Source organism: Phaseolus vulgaris, chromosome 11, assembly GCF_051622355.1.
Source record: "Phaseolus vulgaris cultivar YP4 chromosome 11, ASM5162235v1, whole genome shotgun sequence".
NCBI classification, from domain to species: domain Eukaryota; kingdom Viridiplantae; phylum Streptophyta; class Magnoliopsida; order Fabales; family Fabaceae; genus Phaseolus; species Phaseolus vulgaris.
This window is the reverse complement of record NC_143508.1, coordinates 3,154,736-3,176,433: the sequence shown is the minus strand read 5'-3', so window position 1 is coordinate 3,176,433 and position 21,698 is coordinate 3,154,736. Positions and strand designations below refer to the sequence as shown.

The 21,698-nt window shown below is 34.7% G+C and overlaps 3 protein-coding genes across 3 annotated transcripts; 1 reads left to right on the top strand and 2 right to left on the bottom strand.

Moving 5' to 3' along the window:
• Positions 1-827: 827 nt before the first annotated feature.
• LOC137824721 (Pathogenesis-related thaumatin superfamily protein) lies at positions 828-3,378 on the bottom strand. The gene is made up of 3 exons (XM_068630393.1): positions 3,060-3,378; positions 2,271-2,940; positions 828-1,380 (listed from the first exon to the last, which is right to left on the bottom strand). Exons 1-3 carry the CDS (start codon positions 3,115-3,117, stop codon positions 1,062-1,064), a joined length of 1,047 nt encoding a protein of 348 aa, XP_068486494.1. The 5' UTR covers positions 3,118-3,378; the 3' UTR covers positions 828-1,061.
• A 3,880-nt stretch (positions 3,379-7,258) lies between these two features.
• Positions 7,259-9,844, bottom strand: LOC137825874 (Pathogenesis-related thaumatin superfamily protein). The gene is made up of 3 exons (XM_068631676.2): positions 9,568-9,844; positions 8,786-9,479; positions 7,259-7,974 (listed from the first exon to the last, which is right to left on the bottom strand). The coding sequence occupies exons 1-3, from the start codon at positions 9,626-9,628 to the stop codon at positions 7,797-7,799; spliced, it is 933 nt and encodes a 310-aa protein (XP_068487777.1). The 5' UTR covers positions 9,629-9,844; the 3' UTR covers positions 7,259-7,796.
• A 7,184-nt stretch (positions 9,845-17,028) lies between these two features.
• Positions 17,029-21,320, top strand: LOC137828085 (auxin transporter-like protein 5). Its single transcript, XM_068634508.2, has 8 exons — positions 17,029-17,436; positions 17,582-17,767; positions 17,875-17,987; positions 18,201-18,384; positions 18,521-18,618; positions 19,713-19,920; positions 20,039-20,296; positions 20,941-21,320. The coding sequence occupies exons 1-8, from the start codon at positions 17,281-17,283 to the stop codon at positions 21,193-21,195; spliced, it is 1,458 nt and encodes a 485-aa protein (XP_068490609.1). The 5' UTR covers positions 17,029-17,280; the 3' UTR covers positions 21,196-21,320.
• Positions 21,321-21,698: the final 378 nt, after the last annotated feature.

Below are 21,698 nucleotides of genomic sequence, written 5' to 3'. Positions count from 1 at the left end.
ATGAAAAAAAAAGAAATATAAGTACATCTAGAAAAAAACTATTGATGTCTATCAATAGACCCGTCAAACCCCGAACCATAAAGTAATTACTACTGGTGCCACGGAAAGATATGTTTTTAGACTATTTCGTCTATAAATCTTACCTAATATGTAATTTTACTAAAATAGTATTATATATTGCATATTTACTAAATTTATAACATATTATTGATTTATTGTGTATTTTATATAAGATTGATCAACCTGTAATATTAGGTAGAAGTTTAAGCATAGACCATAAACACGAGTAGCTCCATTCACAAAAAAGTTTCCAACTCACATCATGAAACAGTAATCAAATACTGCAAAAACTTAAATTATTGTTGAAGTCGCTATATGTTGGAATTTGTCTTTGTGGTAGGTCCCCAAAACGGCAGCATTAGGACGATATGATCCATCTTTTGAAAAATGCTGAAGAAAAAGTTCATTAGATTAGTTGCAACACCAATAAAAGCATGCTAGTTAAGCCACTTTCCATAAGATATGATCTTCTTGTTGAATAATATTCTCGTTCTTGGTGACAAATAGATAAAAAAATGTATCCACATTTGCAATGCAGCGTTTTAATAATCGAAGCTGGTGTTCTGCTAAAATCAAAAGCCAATCAAATTACTTGTAATAGCCGCAAAGTGAACCCTATTATGCAGAAAAATCTGTCTTTCTCTTGTGTCGTCGGTGAGAAACCCAATTGAAAACCATACATGTGAAACCAACAAGGCCACCCCAAAATTGCAGAAATGTGTTAGCTTTTCAAAGCACAACAATGATGGAACCTCAAAAAAGCTTGGTTGGGGAAGAGAAATGCTCCTGAGATTAATTAACAATGTAAAAAAACCAGCACTTTAACGAATGAAACACGGAATAATTTTTTCTGGCGAATCTTTTGGCGGGTGGTTTACAACAAGGGAGAATCTGCCAGCTTTACTGGCAAAGCCAAAATTCTTGAACCCACCACGAAAAACCCCAAAATCTAAGACCCATTTACATTTAACAAACAAACAAAAGCCACAATGCTGGTTCAGCTAAAGCAAGGTGAAAATAAGCATAAAGCTAGCTGAGGACACAAACGCCATTGAAACTGTTCTTCTGGGGGAGGACTCTCCCATGGCCAATCCAACTAAATATGACCCATCTGCAAGCATTGTTTCTCCTCCGGATCCTGAACTTGACCCGGAATTCGTAACGGAGTCATACACTACGCCGTTTTCCGCACCCGTGTACACCACTGCTCCTCCTTCGGATCCCATTCCTGTTCCTGTTTCCGTTCCTGTCACTGTCCCTGACCCTTGTGATGATGATGTTGAGGGCATGGGGTTGGTGGTATCTCGTGAAGATTTCTGACTGCAAAATCAAATCATGCACACATTGAGACCATCATCAAATTCTCAAACAACCAATATTTAAGCACTTTCAAGTTAAATTCCTGTTCAATGCTGATATTCTAGGATTAAATGCAGCATCAACAAGGGTGTGTAGCATATAAAAAGTTATAGGATATCATTAGGTAATTGCCGTAGCACCAAGCACCAACCATCATCAATGCTCCCTTAACCATCTACTATCTATTTATTAATAGCATGAGCATTAAAAAGTTCTCCTTTGGCCATACAAAAACCCACCAAACGCACTGATGCAGGAAATAGTAAAATCTTGCTACTGAAAAAATAAAGTGTGCAATAAAAATATATATATATATATATATCTGATAACTTAAGAATATGAAATAAATTTAACCTTAACCTACAAAAGAATATCATAGGATTAAACTACACAAATCCTCACATAAGAATAAAATAAGCTTGCATAATGTTATGACAGTAAACTAAAACAAAAGTAAATCAGCAAAGATAGATTTGTTTGATATTAACAAAAAAGACCACATATGATGTTTATGCGACATTGAACTACAATGTCTTACATCTGATATACATGACTTTCACGGTGGACTAAATCAGGGTTAACTGAATTTTTTTCAGGTAAACAATACAATATTTACCCTTCTGCATAAAAGTAGTGTGTAGAAAACAGTAGGTCGCAGTTTCAAAGAAGCGATTTTAAGGGGAGGAAAATAAGAGAAATGAAACAATTGGAATGAGTAGAATAGAACACTGCATTAAGGAAAAAGTTAGGTAGTGAAGTGATTAAGCATGGGACAGAAACAGAGGCGAGCACGAAATGAATGGAAGGGCTATAGTATGAAATGTAGAAGCAAGAAAGAGCAGAATGTTAACCTTGGAGAGGATGGACAGAAGGTAACGGTATAATCAGCGCCGCTACACGTGAACGTACTGGTAGCATCATCGTACGCGTAGCTATACGATCTGGGGCAAGCAGCCTTGAACATCTCCGAGTAAATGGAGGGCCTACAGGTGGCGGGTGAGCCGTACGCGCCGCTGCAGCAGTACTCGGGACTACCAAAAGCCTCGCACGCGCTCTTGCACGCGCTTCCCTCGGAAGCTCTCAGCTCCGCCGGGCATTGCTGGTTCAGATCCGACGTGCAGCCAGTGGAGGCGCATAGGCCTGACCCGCCAGTACCCTCCACGATCATGGGAAGGTTGTAGCCGTCGACGAGGCTGACGTCATAGAAGTCCTGGCCTCCGGTGCCCAGCGTGAACTCGGCGAGAGTGGCCGGCGGGGCGGCTCCGGCGCCGTTGCATTCGACTTGGCCGGAGCCGCAGTCTCCGGTGAGGCAGGAGCCGGATCCGGATCCGTCGAAGGTGCAACCGGTTCGGGCCCAGAAACGACCGGACCAGCCGGTGGAGGCTTGAAAGGCGCGAGAAGTGTCCTTGGGAAGCTCGAAGCCGGTGCTTTGGAGTGGTGGGCTACCCGCATTTGCGAGAATGCCTGGCCACACTGTGTAATCACATCGGTTAACAAATGTGAAGGTGGCACCCATAACCCCTGAACAACATCAGCAAGAAGAAGAAGAAGAAGAAGAAGCGACAGTTAGTAAAAAAAACATTTTTTTGAAGTTTAACAAGGAAAAACATAATATGACGATGTAAAGAAGGCGTTTTTACCTGAGGGAGTGAAGAGGAGAGCAATGAGAGTGAGGCATGAGAGTGGTATGAGATCCATACGTTGGAGTTGGTCTTTTTTCCTGCTTGGGTATGTTCTGTGTTTTGTTATGTTATGATCAGTAACACGCCCTCTCTACAGTGCTAGTGAAGGAGTGGCAAAAGAGCAGGGTCTGGGAAGAGGAAGGGTAGTGTTTGTTTGTATTGAGGAGGCAGAAAACGACGAGAGTGATTTAGGGGTAAAAGTGGGAGTTGAGAGTTTCTAAGGGTGAGGTTTTTACTAAGGACACTGTGTGTCAAAAACATATGCTTTAAAAGAAGTGCCTGAATAAATATAGTATGTTGATTTAACAATGCACATCCATTTAATTAACAACCACTACCATCCTCTAAATGCTATTCATTCATCTCTCACTAATCCTCCATTAATCCATCTTTATTTAATCGGATTAAGTTGATTTTACTTTTAAATTCTATTTATGATTTAATTTTATACTAGGATGATCGAGTGAGTAGTCAGGAATTTCACCACTCAATAATCATGACGAGAATGTCACATGATGATACGTGATCACTGATGGATCCTTGGTGACTAGTCATGGGTTGACTAAGTCAGAATTAATCCACGATTAAGGACTGTTTAGCATAACTTTAAACATGAATCAACATCCTAATTCGACCCACCAATAAACGTTCATTAAGGTAATACAAATAACATGCATTCTAAAGAGAAATGTACGTCATTATTTACAGTACTCTGACACCCGAGTACCGATACCCTGATTGACTTGAATGTTTGAGTGTCTTCTACAAATACTTTCTCTATCTATAAAGCCAGACGATCGAGAGGAATAAGGAGAAATAATAAGCTTGGAACCAACCAAAGGTAGAAGAAAAAAGAATCATTCTCCCTGAGCAAAAACCTGTTCGAGAAATTTTTTTTATTTTTTTTTTAGCACTCTAACTATTTAAACCAAATTGGAGTTGTTTATAAACGCCGTTTTTTATAAGTTAGAACATCTTAAAATGAATGGCTCGATGAACATTTAATATTTCAGTCACAGCCATTAATCAAATATTTAATCAATCATAGCATACGATTAATTTCAAAGATTAAATTCGTGTAGGAAAAAAGAAAATAAAAAGTCTCTTTTGCGCGGGTTGCTTTTCAATGTTTCGTTACTTTAACCGTCTCCTCTTTTCTTATTTTCCGCCAAAATTTTAACGTTACTCTGACACGCGTGCATGGATTCATTGTTTCACAATTTAGTTTCTGAAAATATTAAAAACTCATTAACGTTTTCAGAAATATGTAAAAACTGTTTAGGAAACTAATTTTTAACCATTATTATTGCGACACGAGAATTAATCAATAAATAATTGTGTTTACCGTAAAAGTTAAAGTGAATGACAGGATTATGAGTGTATGTTTTTTATTTCAGTTAAATTTAGTTAAGTTAAAAATAATAATGTATGGGAATTTTTAATTTTTTCTTATATAGCTGCATCTACTCCATCTTTTATCATTCTATTTTAAGGATAAATTAAGATATGATGAAAAATAGTTAGGAGGTGTTTGGAAGGTGGTGTTTGTTGTTGTTTGCCGTACTTACCAGAGTGGCAGAAGCAATTATTTTAGAAGCATTGGATTCCAAAATCCCCTCTCTTCTTTTTATGCCATACACTGTAAACTGCAACTATTGACTTTCAAACCTTCATCAACCCAAAATCTTGGAAATAAAAGGTCGCAAAATTAATAGTTTTATAAATATATCTATTCCAATACAAGAGTATCTCAAATCTGAAATATTCAGTATACTCAAGAATAATTGTATTTTAAGTCGAGTGAATAATCTGTCTATCTTTCTGTGTTTTTCTTATGAGTTTTTATTTTATTTTTTCTGTATTTAATCTTATTATTAGTCTAATTCAATAATAAATAAAATCAATTATTTTCTGTATAAATCATAAAAATATCTTAATATTCAGTATCTCTTAATATTTGCTGATATAAAAATTAATATTTTTAAATATCTGTGTTAATGGGCATTTAAGCACCCTTTCCCAGACAAAGCATAATGGATATATGGCCCACTCCACTCAAATGAAAAATAATCAGAATAATTAAAAGAAATAAAAAAAAGTTACTTGATGGTTTATGAGTTTTTAGGTTCAGGATATAAAAAGAGTCCCCACTTTGTGCAAAGTTAACTTTCTTTATAATAAAATCATGAATCATAAATAGGATTTTTACAATAAAAAAAAGATTATAAAATATTCTGAGAGGTTAAGAAAGTTATCACACTTATTACTAAAACAAGTTCATTCATATTTAGTTTTAATTATTAATTAAGGGGTTGAACACAATTAATTAATACTCGCATCTTAAAATTTAATCATGTGATCTAAATTCAGTATTTCATAAAAATAACCTTGTCATGCTTTATTTATCATCCACTACAATTTAGTATGATAAAACTCTTAAGACATCCGTGAATCGTGTTTATAAAAAAACTTAATTTTAATTAAATTATCCTAGAAAATATAATTATTTTATTGGATGAGTTTAATTATTACGCATAATAAATGGTCAATTATTAGATAATTAGATGTAATTAATTGTTTTCTTTCTAAACTATATTTTCTTAAGAAAATATAATTAAATGTATGACTCGTTATTAGATTACTAAATTTTTTGAAATGGATGGAATAATTATTTCTATTATTAAAAGTTTTCTTATTTCACTTATTTTCCATCATTTTATTTATCCATAGATAATAGTATATAATTATTTGTTTTTATATATCAGGCAGTTGAATAATTTTCTTTAGCGTTTTGTGTTTTTCTTTATTTATTTCTAAATGTTAAGTTTCGACTTTTAATTGAAAATGTATGTGTAAAAGGTATTTTAATATTCACTACAATAAAATCATCAAATAAAAACTAATTCTTAAAAACTAAAAAAACTAAAATAATTAGTTGTAATAGTAATTAAATTATAAATCATTTTAGAAACTAAAAGAATAGATTTTTAAATTAGTTTTTACTGTTAAATAGTTTATAAATTGTTATCTAATTAACAACCAATGTTTTAACTACCAATTATTTAAATTTTAATTTTGGTAGCAAAATCATTGGTGGCTAATTAGATACCAATTTAGAAACCAAAAATTTATTTAGTCCTTAAAATGGTCTTTAATTTAGTCACTAAAACAACTAATTATTTTTAGTTTTTAAAATTGATTTTTATTTCATAATTTTCTTGTAGTGATTTAAGTGAATGTTTGATATTTGATATGTAATAAATATTATATTAATTATATATTTTTATTTTGTTTGATGTATTTATTTATATAGTTTGTGTAGAGTATATTTAATGTTTAGAATTGTAAAAATTGAAATACTAAATTTGTCGCATGTTTCTTTTAACTTAAAATTTTAGTTTTTATCCTTAATCAGTTTTACATTTTTTATATCGGACGTTACATATGATCCAACCCAGACTAATACATTATTAAAAATGTAACACATTTTAATATCTCATACAAAACGACGAAAATATTGAATATTTTGATCCAAATAGTTAAATGTTTTTTTTTTACTTCTACTGAAAGAGGATTGGTTGAATTTTTAAATGCATTTAAAAAAAATCATAAATAAGTAAACAAATAACTTTTATTCATCGTTGTGATAAATTTTATCCAAACCATGCAAATTGTTATTTTTCAAGATGTGTTTGAGCTTTACGACATCAATACTTTCTTTGTAACATGATTTATTATATATTACCAATGTTGGAAGCTTATATCATTTGGTTTTGCCAGTCAAATATTATTCTTTTTAACATATTTTGAGTAAAGGTGTTTTTATCATGACTATTTTACCCAGGAGCAAATAATATTTTTTATTATGATAGTAATAATGATATTGTTTTTTAATCAATATTATTTTTGAATATAAGTATCGTATAATCGATCATAATTATAAAAAAATACATAATTTTTCCTTATTTTATCTATATAATTATTATGCGTGTGATATAAAGGATAAGGAGAAGTGTTTTTGTTTTGTGCTTTTCCTTCTATTCTTTTTGTAGGATCACTGTGACGGTCCCATGCAATTATTTTCTTTTTCTTTCTTCACATGTTATCAGTACCTGAATCAAAAGAAATCTCAAAGAAAATTAATGAGAAGAGAGAAGTTTCATCATATATCAAAGTTTTTAACTTACAAAGAAACTTTTTTTTCTTCACTTTGTTTTTCTTACTACTATTTACAAAAAGTTCATCTTCACATTATTCATATTTTTTATAGTTTCTTACCAAAAAATTTAAATAATTCAGTTCGACATATAAAAACCAAAACTATGCAAGAAGCTTCACAAGTGATCACTTCATAAGCCTATCCTCATGTATACACTAATGCACTCATTACAATCTATCTCTCTCGTAACAAGTAAAATAAAATTGATCAACTACTACAGTGTTGATGTATTAAAGTGGGAAAAAAGAGACAATATAAACAAAAAAGAAAAGTATTTACAGTGTTTCCTATATGATATCCTTCAACTCCTGCATGATGAGTAGAATCAGTGCAGCATCTATTTGATAGTTTAGTGTAAAATAGTAAGAAGGGTGACAGCATGAAGAGCTTACAGGGCTATATAAAGATGCAGCTATTTTGGTGAAACTATCTCTATCTATCTGAAATGTCCAAGCAAAGGTGATCCATAAATGCTGCTAGAGAGGGAAGAACAGCAACAGAGCCACTAAAAGAGAGGCAACATAAGCTACACTCTGCGTTTGAACCACAAATGATGGTGAAGAACCACTGGACTGTAGCCTTGATAAGTACATCATAGTTTTGTTTACCAGAGGAAGAGTTGCCCCATCTTTACGTGCTCCCAGAAGCTTTTGGCTGTTCAACACCACACACCATACATGCACATGTTAGTAACCATATGGACTACAAACTCTACCCCTTCTAAAAAATCTAGAACAAGACAATGTGTACCAATAAAAGAATGTCTAAAAAATGAAAAAAAAATCTACTTTGTCCATCTGTTTCTGTCTTATTACGGGATTTAAGGGTGGGATGTCGGGCACCAAAGAAAAAACACCAAGGAAAATCCAAACTCAAAAAGGAAAAGCTGAGAGTTTGTAGGAATTAAGAACCTCACATGTAACAAAAGTACAAATTATGGAAGGGTTCATTGGAACATGGAAAGAGAATAGATACAATACAAGTTTACTCATATTGGTTCTGGTCAAAGGGAAAGAGCCTAGAAATGTAGTGTATACAAGTCCTGATCCAGTGATCACCATTTTCTGCAGGTTTGGTTAGATTTCACCAATAACTTCTTATAACAGTGCTACTTATCCTAAACTTACAAATCATAAAAAATTGTCTTGAAAAAAAAAACATTTTCTTTAGATTTTAAGGAAAGTATAGAAGGTCATGTAAATAATATGGACCACACAACATAAAATAATCTAAGTTGGACAGCTCAACAGCAAAAAGAAGACAGAACATAGACAAATAAAGCAATGGTTCTGCATAGGAACATGTCTGCGACTATGCATTACTTAATCCCACTCTGCATAAAAAAAGCTATAAAAGTTTCCATTCCAATCATGCGCTCCAATGAAAAGTCAGAATTACCCTTACTTTACACAGGAAAAGAAACTGGAAGTAAGAATGATGGGTGATGGTGAAATAGTAACTGTACCTGGAATAGGGTAAGGGGCAGAAAATGATCAAATAGTTGGCGGAGGCACATGTGTAGGTGCTGGTCTTGTCATCATACGCGTAGCTATACGCGCGTGGGCAAGCGTGCTTGAAGAAAAGCGAATAGGGAGAAGGACCACACGTGTCAGGCGTCGAGTACGCGCCGCTGCAGCAAAAACGAGGATCACCGAAGGCCTCGCACGCGCTCCGGCACGCCAGGCTCCTGCGGCTGGTGTTCACGCGCGTCACCCTCAGCTCCGCCAGACACCCGCCGTTGAGGTCGACGAGACATCCCGTGGCGCTGCACCCGCCCCTGGTGCCGTCCTTCGCCACGATCAGCATCGGGAGGTTGTAACCGTCGACCAGACTCACGTCGTAGAAGTCCAACCCGTCGGCGCCGTTAAGGGTGAACTCTGCCAATGTCGCCGGAGGCTTGGCACCGCCGACGCACTCTACCTTTTCGGAGCCGCAGTCCGCGGTGGCGCAAGAGAACTTCCCGTCCGGGTCTCGACCGCAGAGGGTCCGTGCCCATATCCGACCCGACCAAGATTTCGGGATTTTTAATGTCTTCGATTCTCCGCTCTGGAGAGCGAATCCGGTGGTGGGAAGCGGCGGCGAGGTGGCGCCGGAGAGTAATCCCGGCCATATCGTGTGGCGACACTTGTTCACAATCCTGAACGATGCTGATTGAACCTCTGCAAGTTTCAGCAACCACATAAGCCCTGAAACGAATTTATATTTAAAGTTTTTGTTTTTCTTTAAATTTGCGGTTTTGGAAATTACCTGAGAGGAAAGCTAATGCGACAAGGGTGAGAAAGATGAGAAAGAGAAGCCGGCGACCCATGTGGAGGACCAAGAATAAGCAAAGAACAGAGATTGATTTAGTTTAAAAAAACACCAAATAGGTTCAGTTTGATGTGAAGTTGTGTTCTTTTAGGTTGTTGTTTTGCTTTTCTTTTTCTTCGCCACCTCTTTCACTTCACTGTTTCTTACCATAGAAAACAACTTTCCTTTCCTTTTTCTTTTTTAATATATAGTTTCCCTCTTAACTTTGGGAAATAGCAGGAAATAATACACTTTCGAATACAACTCATGTGAAACATAATTCCACCATACTCATATAACGTCATCACATTAGGCAAATTTCAATATTTTATCTTTTATTTAGTAAGTAAAGCAAGTTTGAGTTTAGGAAGCTCGATCCTTAAATTGTTGAAAAAAAATCAGGTTGTGTTTCCTACATTTTCTGCAATCGATACATTATGATGGAGGCATAGTTTGAATAGTGTTGAATATGAAAGAGGCATATAAGTTGTTAGAACATAATAGTGATGTGGCAGCCTGGTCTCAGCCTTTTATCACTGTACAATAAAATGGCAACAGAGGAGAATCTGAAGCAGACAAGATGTATTATTGTGTTAAGGACTGAAAACTTGCTTAAGGACCAAGGAGGAAGAACAAGATATATTCTAATACTTTATATTGAAATAATAAAAATATAATTATATTTTATAAGAAGATAGTGAGAAAAATTGAGATTTATTATTCTTTTGTGTATCTTCGTCACTATTCAAATTACAATTACAAATTATTGATGAATTCTATTATTATTAAATTAATTATATATAATTGTGTATAATTTAATTATTATTATTTTCTTAATATTTTTACAATAAAAAGTATAATATTTTCTTATAAAATAACAATTAAATGATATTACTTAAACTCTTAAATGAAATGATTATTTAAAAGTAGTATGTATGTTGCATGCATGTGTGTATGTAAAGAAAGTTTTTTAAAAGAGTTCCTTCGAATCATTTTTTTTTATATAAACATCCTTATTCAATTTTAAGAACCCATACAAGAAGCCCTTCACGAAAAAAATATTGTATTGCTTCCATTGAATATAAATAAAATTAATTTATAATATATAAGTTTATTGAAAATTTTGTATAGTTGAATTAGATTTTTATTCCACTTGCATTAATAAAATTCATTGAAAATGCTCTATTGAAAAGAAAAAAAAAAGAGTTTGTTCACTTACAACCCAACTCACCCTAATTATTTATCCGGTGAAAGTTAATAGACTTTGTTAGTGTGGGGGTTCCTTAGAAAAATAAAATTCACTATATTACTCTATATTTTATTAGTTATTTGATAATTATCCTATACAATTATAAATGAAGTAATTTTATTTTACGTAAATTAACTCATTTGGGTTAAGCTGTATTTTTAAGTCATCAAAAAGTAACTCAAATTGTGTTTACTCACTTTTTATAAAGTGAGTCATATTGACTCATTATAATCACTTTTATGTATTAATAGTAGGTTTGGGCTTTTGTTCCGCAAAAATGAACCGAGCCCACAAGTATGTAAAAAAATGGGGAAAAAAAGGCCACAATGGTGTTGGCACATATTGAAAAATGGGAAAATTCTAACTGCACCTCTATGTTTATCTTTTGCACCCCGTATTTTAAAAAATACTAAAATTCCCTTACAAAAATGGATTTAGGTATTGGTGTGTGTTGAAGTTGTTAGCTTGTGGTGTTTTCCTTCTTTGGTGGTTTGTGGGTGGTCTAGGTGTTTGGTAGTGGTGGTGGTGGTGGTAGTAGGTGGTTGTGTTGTACGGGTTCACATATTTGCACTTTTGATGTTGTATGGTCCAATTAGATTCTTTGAACCATGTCAAGGTTATTTGGAGTTCATATGAAGTGCATCATCGTGATAGACCATTATAGTTGATCTTCTTATTTTCTAGATACATCGATTTAAGTACGCATTGACATTTGCTCGGCGTGTTTTGCGCCAATATGACTATGAGTAGACAATTCCTTCACCTCTCATGCAATATGAGGGTGAATTTTTTGTGGTTATAGATGACAGGTGATTACACTTTGTTGACCATTTCGTCACAAGTATGACACTAGCGTCTCATGCATCTCATTGTGTTGTCAAATACATGCAATAATTTAAAATTGTGTCACTCATATAATTTGTGGTCTAAAGGAAGATTGGCCGATTGTATTGTCATGTCATTGTGCTCATAGTTCATATGATGGAGACACAACCTCGATCATAGCAGGATCATGCATGTCTGGTATGTTATTGTGTTATTCAATGTATGTATTGTTTATTATTTACCACAATTTTTTGTTTTAAAAATTAACAAAATTCATTTCAATCAATGCAGGGTATATTCAGGTGGATCATCAACGTCTTGTAGATGATGATTTATTGTAACCACATCGTTGAGGGCACTCCAGTATGGAAGGGAACACATATTGCATTCAAGTTAGTCCATGACATGACAAATGAGAGGGTTGTTTATGTTAAACATTCTCGTTCTTTATACAACAAGCGTTAATGATATATAATAGTTAGATAATAATATATATGTATTGTTTACAATCCACCTTTAAAATTATGGATTAATTGTATGTTTTTTTACAACAAAATTTAATTTAATTTGACAACCATGTTATCTTTTTATTTTATTCAAGCTTTTTTTTTTCCGAACAATGTTTAGTTTCAAGTGTATAAATGTATGCAAGAAAAATGATTGCACAATATCTATAAATGAATATAAATCTTTTGTAGTAATAACCTATGTAGCACAAACACTGACACAGACACTTATACGACACGGACACAGATAGGGACATAGAGATACGTAAAATCTCTAAAATGTAGGACACGGGGACACAAATCTATCTATTATATAATTATAAATTATATAAATTGACAATAAAGATTTATATGTACAAGTATGTTCTAGATTATTTTTTGGAGCATGAAGATGTTTTTCATGACTATTTTTATAATCATAATAACAATTTATACAATAAAGTTTGAATTTTTAGAAAATTAATGTATTTTTTCTTTTTAAAATTGTGTTAGAACCGTACTAGAATTGTCAGAAATCTAACAAATACTTTTTGAATTTGACACTTTACAAATACACGTCTTACAAGTGTCATACGAGTGTCGGTGTCTGATACTCGTATTGGACATTGACACGTCATTTAAGAGAAGTGTCCAAGTTTCATAGCTAATAACTCATTCCAAATAATATACAATAATTTTTTATTTTTGTGTATTCTAGATTATATCATACAAAAAAAAATTATTTTTGAATTTCATAATCTGGAATACAAAATTTTGTACTTCATATTGCACAATCTAAAGTTCACATCTTTGTATTTTCAAATTGTATTTTGAAATGCATAATTTAAAATACAAATTTGTATTTTGGTTGCACAGTCTAGACAATTATTAACTTTTGAATTCCATATTCAGAAATTGAAAAAAAAATACCAATAAAAAAATAGTATTTTTTTTAATTATGAGTGCAAGAGAAAAAGATGGGAGTGAAGGACGTCCAGTGTTGACTCCAATGATAATATATTGGACATTTAACGTCGGTCGAATCTCATTTTGTACTGGAATGTTTATATGTTCTTTTACTCATTTATTCCACATTAAACAACTCAAATAATTAAGCAAAACTAGTGCGATTTCCAATTAAAGAACTCAAGAACAAGCATCAAATGCAATTTCGTATTTTTGAATCATTTTCTCATAAATATAGCAAAAAAGCAAATACCATTTTAACAATTCCATAAACCAATGTATGTTGGTTTTTCATACTTGATTTAGACTAAATGTGACCTTATACAATTGATTGCAAGTAAAGTTCTTTTTTAATTTGGATGATTATTATTAGTCGTGGTATCATGTTATAACATAAAAGAATGTTGTCACTGGGGTCGTTCCAAAACACACACACACGCGTAGTAATGCTCCTAAAGAAAAATGGTTACGAGATTCAGAGATGGGCCATTTCAATAGTGAACTCAAAACTGTTAAGACAGCGCTGTGTGATCTTTTAATACGAATACTATTCTCATTATTCAGCCGTAAAAGGCACCACTTTAACTAGGAAATAATATCCAAGGACCAGGCCTTATAACATGTATTCAACAAAAGTTGCAAAATCTATGAATTTCTATCACAATTTAGCTGGCAAATGTAGCAGAATATTTGTTCGATCTTCACAGTGCAGAAAAAGGCACTAAAGTGGAGCAAAAAATGGGATTCTTTTGGTGACAGGAGAGACCCAGCTACAGCATGGATGCCAAAAAGATGGGCTACCATGATGGTGTTTGTGGATAAATTACATCACACCAATTATATTGCGTATGCAAGCACAGACATGCATCTTTGCTAACAAGGTTGACCACCACTGCATCAACAATTAGTCATGTAATAATGCTGCAATAGTAAGTAGCCACGTTATGCAATGGAATCACGAGTCAATGCAGTTCCAAAACTGCTAACGTCAATCTTCCATGATCACCACAGGGAGAGGGAAACCCACATTCAAAAATAGCATGAAAGGAGATATAGATGCCAAAAACATGAGGAGTTTTAATCATTGCAGTGCATAATCATCCCTAGAAGTAAAGATAAAGAAAGTAATTCTTAGTATCATCATCTTTTTTCTTGCTTAAGTTAAGATAGATTAAATATACCTTCAGAGTGGATTTCATACATGATTATGGTATGATCATGTTCTACTCTAATGTAAGTAAGCTAAGTGGTTGAACATCAGCATATACTCTTTTCCAGACAAACCAGATTCAGCTATAGATTTTGATTGCTCTTTATAGGTTTGACTTCCCGAAATCTCAACCAAGTTCACCACTAAATGGTGTAGCATGCTGCCAACTTTAGTAGGCACACTAGATATTGTTAGTTGTTTGTTGAGTCCGACAAATACAAGCATTCGGTTAAAACTTGAAATTCTGTTTCTGTTTCAACATTATCATTGGAATAAAAAATGTAACTTTTCATCCATGGTCCCCAACCACAATTGTGGACCGTGATATGATTCAACTAAAAAAACTGTCTCCACCATGACATGCCTGTCTTAAATGTTTTAATCCAAGCTTCATAAAAACTGTATTCGTTCTTGATTTGCTATTTATATCAATAGGTTTCTCCAATCACTTAACTTGTTTCTGCTGAGTCACTTTGACATGAATTTTGCAAAATCAACTCCAAACAAAAATGACTCAAAATGTCACTAACTAGTATTAGCAAGCGTAAACATGAAGCAAAAAATTCGTAACAAATGGCACTGTTGGAAACCGCTAGAGAAGAATCATAATTGAAGCAGAAAATGGAATCGTTCATAAACATCATTTTGCTTCGGAATTGCTTAAAAACGTGCAGAACAGGGTGAATGTGCTAATTATGCAGACACCCACGTTAACCACCAATTCTCCTGACAATGAAGGTCAGTAGAACTCTTAGTTGATCCAACGTTGGAAACAACATAAAAAGGACATTTTGCCGCATGGGTAAAATTTAATACCATCAAGAGCTGATAGATAGTAATAAATGGGGTGCAAAGGTGTTGATTATGCTAAGAATAAGTTTAAACAAACTAGAAGGTAGGCAATAGAATGAAGTTGGTCAAGGAGACAGCAGCTACAGAGAATGTTTCTGGTCCCAGTGAGTTGAAAGTGTGACTAAACAAGGAGTGGGATGAGGGCGTCCAACATTCTTCATGAATATGTTTGGCTGCTGCTAAACCTTATGCTTTTTGGACCCTCAAGTCATGCATGCTTCCCTTTCTATTTTAATTTCTACCCTCAGTATGATAAGCAGCACCACTATGTAAATGATGTTCTTATCTCAACTCATAAAAAAGACAAACTCATCATGGTTTATCATCATGAACGGAAGGAGAATAACCAGTGAGCTCTTTGGCCAAGGCATTCAAATTTAAAAAAGACAAATCTGGAGGCTGTAACTTTTCCCTGCACTATTTGGACCACTGTCAGAAAAATTCTTGACAGTGAAAACGAGGGGTGAAAGAAATGAACCATTTTACCCACCATGAAATATAATGTATTCCTTCAAGGTTCAAAATTATTGAATAAATATTTGGCAGAACTAAAGAAAGGTTGGCTCTATTTGTTTGTTTTACTCGAAGGTAAAAAGTGCTGGTGTACTAAAAAAGAATAAGAAAATCTTAATGATGGCAGCTAGAACAATAAATTCCATCTTTCGGAGGAGGGTAAAAAACAGAGAGAATCTATGGGATGAAGATAACATATAGAGAATAATTATTTTTTTTTCTTTCAAGGAGACACGGGAGAATATAAGAGTACTACAGAAAATGAAGATAAATATTAACAATTTAGAGGTGCAGCTGGGCAAGGGCACATGATCTAACAATGCTACCAATGTTTTGTGTATGTATTTATCCCTTATGCCATTATATTATTGTGCATATGCAAATATGAGCAAATAAATTGCATGTGGAATATGTTCTAATTGGGTTTTGAGCATGGAATTTGGTGGAAGGGATTCTCGAGTCTACAAAGAGTTGGCCATGTGACAAAAGCAGCTTTCTTCGACTTGCAAAGCGACCACGCCCGTTTGGCTGCAATCATGCGGTCTACACTGTTATTATTTCCTACACTCCTTCCTTTGCTTATTTCTTTTTTCATCCCTTTGTCCTCTCCAAAATTGACCTTGTTCTCCCACAAACGTACTTTTGCTACTCCAACACCATAACCAAAGGGATAAATATGTGAGCCAAAAATTAAGGTTAAGGCAAAGGTGTGGACAAGGTTGGTCGCAGTTCCATTTGTGTCTGCTATAAAACTATCAACTAAGCATGCTTTGCTAGATTCAACTTTGGCCAATGTAAAACCATTAAAATTAAAGGGTCAAAACTTTGGTTCATGAACATTGGAGTAAAACTACAAATAACTGTTTACTAAAGTGTTCATTCAGCTCTCTCTGATCTTACCGGGCAATTAAAAAACATAATCACAAATGGCCAAATTGATCAGAATTGAAAGAACAGTGAAGTTGGGAAAAGGAAAATTGCCATTATCATTAGCTCGGATTGCGAGAGGCCCGCTCGTGCGGACAAGCCATCACGCTTCCTAAGCAGGTAGTAAAATATGTCATTTCAGAGCAATTTACTCATTTTTAAATGAAATTTGTTCACAACTCATGGCCCAATCCAAACCAAGACGTGAGCATTAAGGTAAATAACAAAGGTTGTAATTACAAAAAGGGACTCAACTCAAGAACAGAACCAAGGTATTTTTCGTCAAAGTACCTCGGGAGCTTTTACTTTTTGTTCTTCAAAAAGTGGATTCACTCGCTTCCCAAAACAACCCTCTACAACACCTTTCATACACACTCTCTCTCTCAACCTTCGAGAACCCTTTTGTGTCCTGTCCTGTATATATACCACCACTTCAACACTCCTCTCCTACCATCTTCTCTTCCATTTCTTTTCCAACCTCAACTCACCCCACACCTACTTTCATTCAAACTCTCAAACCCCATCTCCTCAAAACAACAACAAGTCACCACATCAAGGAGCTAGACTCAGTGGCCCCAACACAATAGGATTTTGAGACTTGAGAGACTAGAAAGAAAGTGAAAGTGATCCACGAAGCCAAAGAAATGGCATCGGATAAGGTGGTTGAAACAGTAATAGCAGGGAACTACGTGGAAATGGAAACCGAAGGAAAGCCAAAGGACGTAAAATCCCAGTTATCTAGCTTCTTGTGGCACGGTGGTTCTGCTTATGATGCTTGGTTCAGCTGTGCTTCCAACCAGGTTGGTGGTTGGTTTTAAGAACATATTCCTTTCTATATAGCTTATTATCTTTCGTTATGTTCCAACATCACGAGCTTCCTTGTTCGTATGTTGTTAATGTTGTTCTTTTGAGAATCATGTTTACGTTATCTCCTCAACATGTCAGGTGGCTCAAGTGCTGCTTACGTTGCCATACTCATTTTCCCAGCTGGGAATGCTCTCTGGCATACTTTTTCAACTCTTATACGGTTTACTTGGCAGCTGGACGGCTTACCTCATTAGCATACTCTACGTTGAATACAGAACAAGAAAAGAGAGAGAAAAAGTTAACTTCAGAAACCATGTCATCCAGGTTCAACTCACCAACATTGACACAACTTATTTTAATACAAGTTCAAAGTACATTCTCTTAATTAAGTTTCAAATCTGATTGTCGTTTTAATGACATGTATTATGCAGTGGTTTGAGGTTCTAGACGGGCTCCTCGGGAAGCACTGGAGAAACGTGGGTTTGGCCTTTAACTGCACATTTCTTCTGTTTGGATCTGTCATACAACTGATAGCTTGTGCAAGGTACCTACCCCAACTTAATCTGAATCCTCTGACCCTTCCTTTAACTCTTTCTTCATTGTTTATTAGTTCTGGCTAGATACATAAATTCTTTATTATAGTAATTTATATTTTTATCTTAATCAAGCCAAGGAACCAACATCACATGCATGTCCCATATTAACCTTACCTGCTGCAACTTCATTGGGGTCTGAATATTGTTTTAATGTTGTTCAGTAACATATATTACATAAATGACAACCTGGACAAGAGAACTTGGACTTACATCTTCGGAGCTTGCTGTGCCACCACTGTCTTTATTCCTTCCTTTCACAACTACAGAATCTGGTCCTTTTTGGGCCTCCTCATGACCACTTACACTGCTTGGTACCTCACAGTTGCCTCTCTCCTTCACGGTCAGGTAACACTAATCACAAAGTTACAGTTAATCAGCTGTTTATTAAAATCTAAAATTACTATTACTGATGATGTTAAACTATTAATTGCATCATCAATATATTTGTAATAGTTTGCTTCTCCAACTGTTTTTTGGTTAGACGGAAGGAGTTAAGCATTCGGGTCCGACCAAATTGGTTCTATATTTTACGGGGGCCACAAACATTCTCTACACATTTGGGGGACATGCTGTTACTGTGTAAGACAATCTCAGATACATATTCGTGTCTTTTACGTTTTAGCAAATTTGCCATGCTTATTTCTTCCACTTGGCCTTGCCTTTGGACGAATCACTAGTTACTACTGTCTAATTAAGATAACTCCAAATTGGAAAGCGAAATAACAATGCAACTGCTCAGCCTTAACGTCATTTGCTAGTGACTCAACCTTCACTTCTGTAGACATAATCTGAACACAGAAGATCTAATTAATGACCCATCTTAAGTCTCTTTCTTTTTTCTCTATTTTCATTTCAGAACATCCAGAAGCTCTATAACAATAATATATACATTCTAATACAAACTGTTTTTATTTTGTACACAAGCTTTTGGGGTGAAGAGAAGTATGTAAAAAAGAGTGCTTTATGTAGTTTACAAAAACCAAAAATATCTTGCATTGGTCATCATCAGAAGACCTCTTTCCCGAAAATACCCTTGGAAGGCGTGGGAGGCAAAAAAAAGTGCCTTCTTTCTTTGCTATCCTTGAGTTTTGGAGAAAGCCTAGACTCTTTCTCTTAAACGTTTGGATGCTTTATTGCTTTATATCATGAAAAGGGCCCTTCCTTATAGATCCAGCTTTCCTCAGTGAACGCTGCTTCTTTGCTTTCAGGTCTCTTCTCACAACTCAGCAAAATCTAAACTTTGCTCCAACAAAATATTCCCTTTTCTTTTTACCTTGGAAAAATGGTATCTTTATGAGCACCTTTATTCCCTATATGAAGAATTTTCCCTCATTGTTCTTCATTGACATTTGAGTACATTCTTTTCATTCCTCATTTTCACCCTTGGTTAATTAGTATGTACCTTTTTCAACATTCGAGAAAGACATTAACTGATATGTAAGAAACAAGAGGCACAACAGGAACTAAAGGAACAACTTCATAAAACTCAATCATCCATACTTCTTAGTTATTTTGACAGACAAAAATGAATGCAGAGAATGTGTTATTCAGTTAAAGATAAAACAAAAAGAGCAAATAATGTAAGTTTGATTGCAGAAATTGTAGTAGTTATGATGAGGATGAGGATGATATGATAGTACTGTTAATTAATGAGAGTTGTACTACTGATACAGGGAGATAATGCACGCGATGTGGAAACCTCAAAAGTTCAAGGCTATATATCTGCTGGCAACCCTGTATGTGCTGACACTGACGCTTCCATCTGCAGCAGCAGTGTATTGGGCATTCGGAGACATGCTTCTTAATCACTCCAATGCTTTTGCTCTCCTCCCAAAATCACCCTTCCGTGACATGGCTGTCATTTTAATGCTCATCCACCAGGCAAGAACACTCATTTTTACCTATTCATTCATTCTTCATCTATCAAATTATACTTATATGGCCATGCTATTATGTACTATTGTAATTGAATTGAATGGTTAAATTCTGTGACTTGCAGTTTATAACATTCGGGTTTGCATGCACCCCATTATACTTCGTGTGGGAGAAAGCAACAGGGATGCATGAGTGCAAGAGCTTATGCAAGCGTGCTTTGGTGAGATTACCAGTGGTGATCCCCATATGGTTCTTGGCCATCATCTTCCCCTTCTTTGGCCCCATCAACTCCACCGTTGGCTCTCTCCTTGTCAGCTTCACCGTTTACATCATCCCTGCCCTCGCCCACATCTTCACCTTCAAATCATCCTCTGCTCGACAGGTACCATATTTTTCATCTTCATTTCACACAAACACATCATTTCTTAATCATAAATCTGAACAGTTACATTTTCTAAAAACTTGTCCTATCTACTTCACGGGCTACAATTGTACTACTACTACTACTACCTAGTCTCAAATCTGTTCATACCGTACCCTTCATTAACTACTTGTTGAGTGGCAAAGGAGAAAGCTAAACTAAACAAGAAACAAGTTTTATTTTGAGTAAACTTAAGAAGGGCAAAAGGAAAAAAAAGTAGATATGTGGGTCATCCAATCTCTATGAAACATCACTGTCGGAACCCAGAAGTTTTGACTTCGTGAACACCACAGCATTGTTGGAATTTATTCCATTCATTGTTTCTGTTTTAAGCATTTTGTTATTTACTGTTTGCTTTTACTGTGTCTACAACAAACACAAAGAATAGGGATGAGGAAAGGAAAATTATGATTGTGAAGAGTTAGCGTATGGTCACCGTCTAGCAGACAGACCCCGGGATTTTCTCGATAACCAATCACTTTCTAACATTCTTTATCACCATTGTTTTAAATAAACAAGCTTGGTATATTAAGGTGCAACATTGGTGGAAACAGAGAATATTGTGTTTGTATAGTAACATTTTGAACGTGGTGTGTGTGATGCAGAATGCGGTGGAACAGCCTCCCAAGTTTGTTGGAAGATGGGTTGGAACCTTTATCATCAACTCGTTTGTGGTGGTGTGGGTCCTAGTGGTGGGCTTTGGATTTGGTGGGTGGGCCAGCATGGTTAACTTCGTACACCAGATTGACACGTTTGGACTCTTCACGAAGTGTTACCAATGCCCTCCACCGCTTCTGCCGCCACAACAGCTGAATGCCACCGCGCCTTCGCCGCTTCACCACCCTCATCACGGCCACTAAGTGTTGCAGTCTTCAAGTTGAAACTCGTGCTTTTTGCTGAAATGATTAACTCTGATGGTTAATGTGAAGAATGATAAATGAGAGTTGAGTCACATTCTGAATTTAGTATTGTATTATTATTCTTCTTCCATTTCCTTCTCTTCGTTAAGCTAGTTTTGCGACCACTTTGTCACCGACAGTTATCATAACAACAAACGAATAAAACGAAAAGATAAGATTTATGAATTTCTACAAAAAATTATAATAAAACTCTTATTAGAAACTAACCTTTTAAAAAATCTACTTTCAAAATATTTTACAAACTATTGAATAAATTTATTCGAAAATCGTTATAAGGTTAATGGAAAATTTCAAACCAGTAAGAAAAATTAAATACTAGTGATAAGTCCAATAAAAGTCAAAGAAATCATATTAATAAATAAATTCTTGGGGATACCAATAAAATATATACATTTTTGTGATAAATAATACCTTTTTTCAAAATTATTAAGATTTAAGGGTTT

What these genes read in the sequence shown, in the direction of transcription:
- LOC137828085 (XM_068634508.2), top strand. Translation starts at nt 17,281, where the DNA reads ATGGCATCGGATAAGGTGGTTGAAACAGTAATAGCAGGGAACTACGTG. An exon ending in TCAGAAACCATGTCATCCAG is followed by an intron (nt 17,768 to 17,874) that starts GTTCAACTCACC and finishes TGTATTATGCAG; the next exon opens with TGGTTTGAGGTTCTAGACGG. An exon ending in GGGGGACATGCTGTTACTGT is followed by an intron (nt 18,619 to 19,712) that starts GTAAGACAATCT and finishes CTACTGATACAG; the next exon opens with GGAGATAATGCACGCGATGT.
- LOC137825874 (XM_068631676.2), bottom strand. Translation starts at nt 9,628, where the DNA reads ATGGGTCGCCGGCTTCTCTTTCTCATCTTTCTCACCCTTGTCGCATTA. An exon ending in CGCATTAGCTTTCCTCTCAG is followed by an intron (nt 9,480 to 9,567) that starts GTAATTTCCAAA and finishes TGAAACTTGCAG; the next exon opens with AGGTTCAATCAGCATCGTTC. An exon ending in TGCCCCTTACCCTATTCCAG is followed by an intron (nt 7,975 to 8,785) that starts GTACAGTTACTA and finishes GGTGTTGAACAG; the next exon opens with CCAAAAGCTTCTGGGAGCAC.
- LOC137824721 (XM_068630393.1), bottom strand. Translation starts at nt 3,117, where the DNA reads ATGGATCTCATACCACTCTCATGCCTCACTCTCATTGCTCTCCTCTTC. An exon ending in TCTCCTCTTCACTCCCTCAG is followed by an intron (nt 2,941 to 3,059) that starts GTAAAAACGCCT and finishes GATGTTGTTCAG; the next exon opens with GGGTTATGGGTGCCACCTTC. An exon ending in TTCTGTCCATCCTCTCCAAG is followed by an intron (nt 1,381 to 2,270) that starts GTTAACATTCTG and finishes TTGATTTTGCAG; the next exon opens with TCAGAAATCTTCACGAGATA.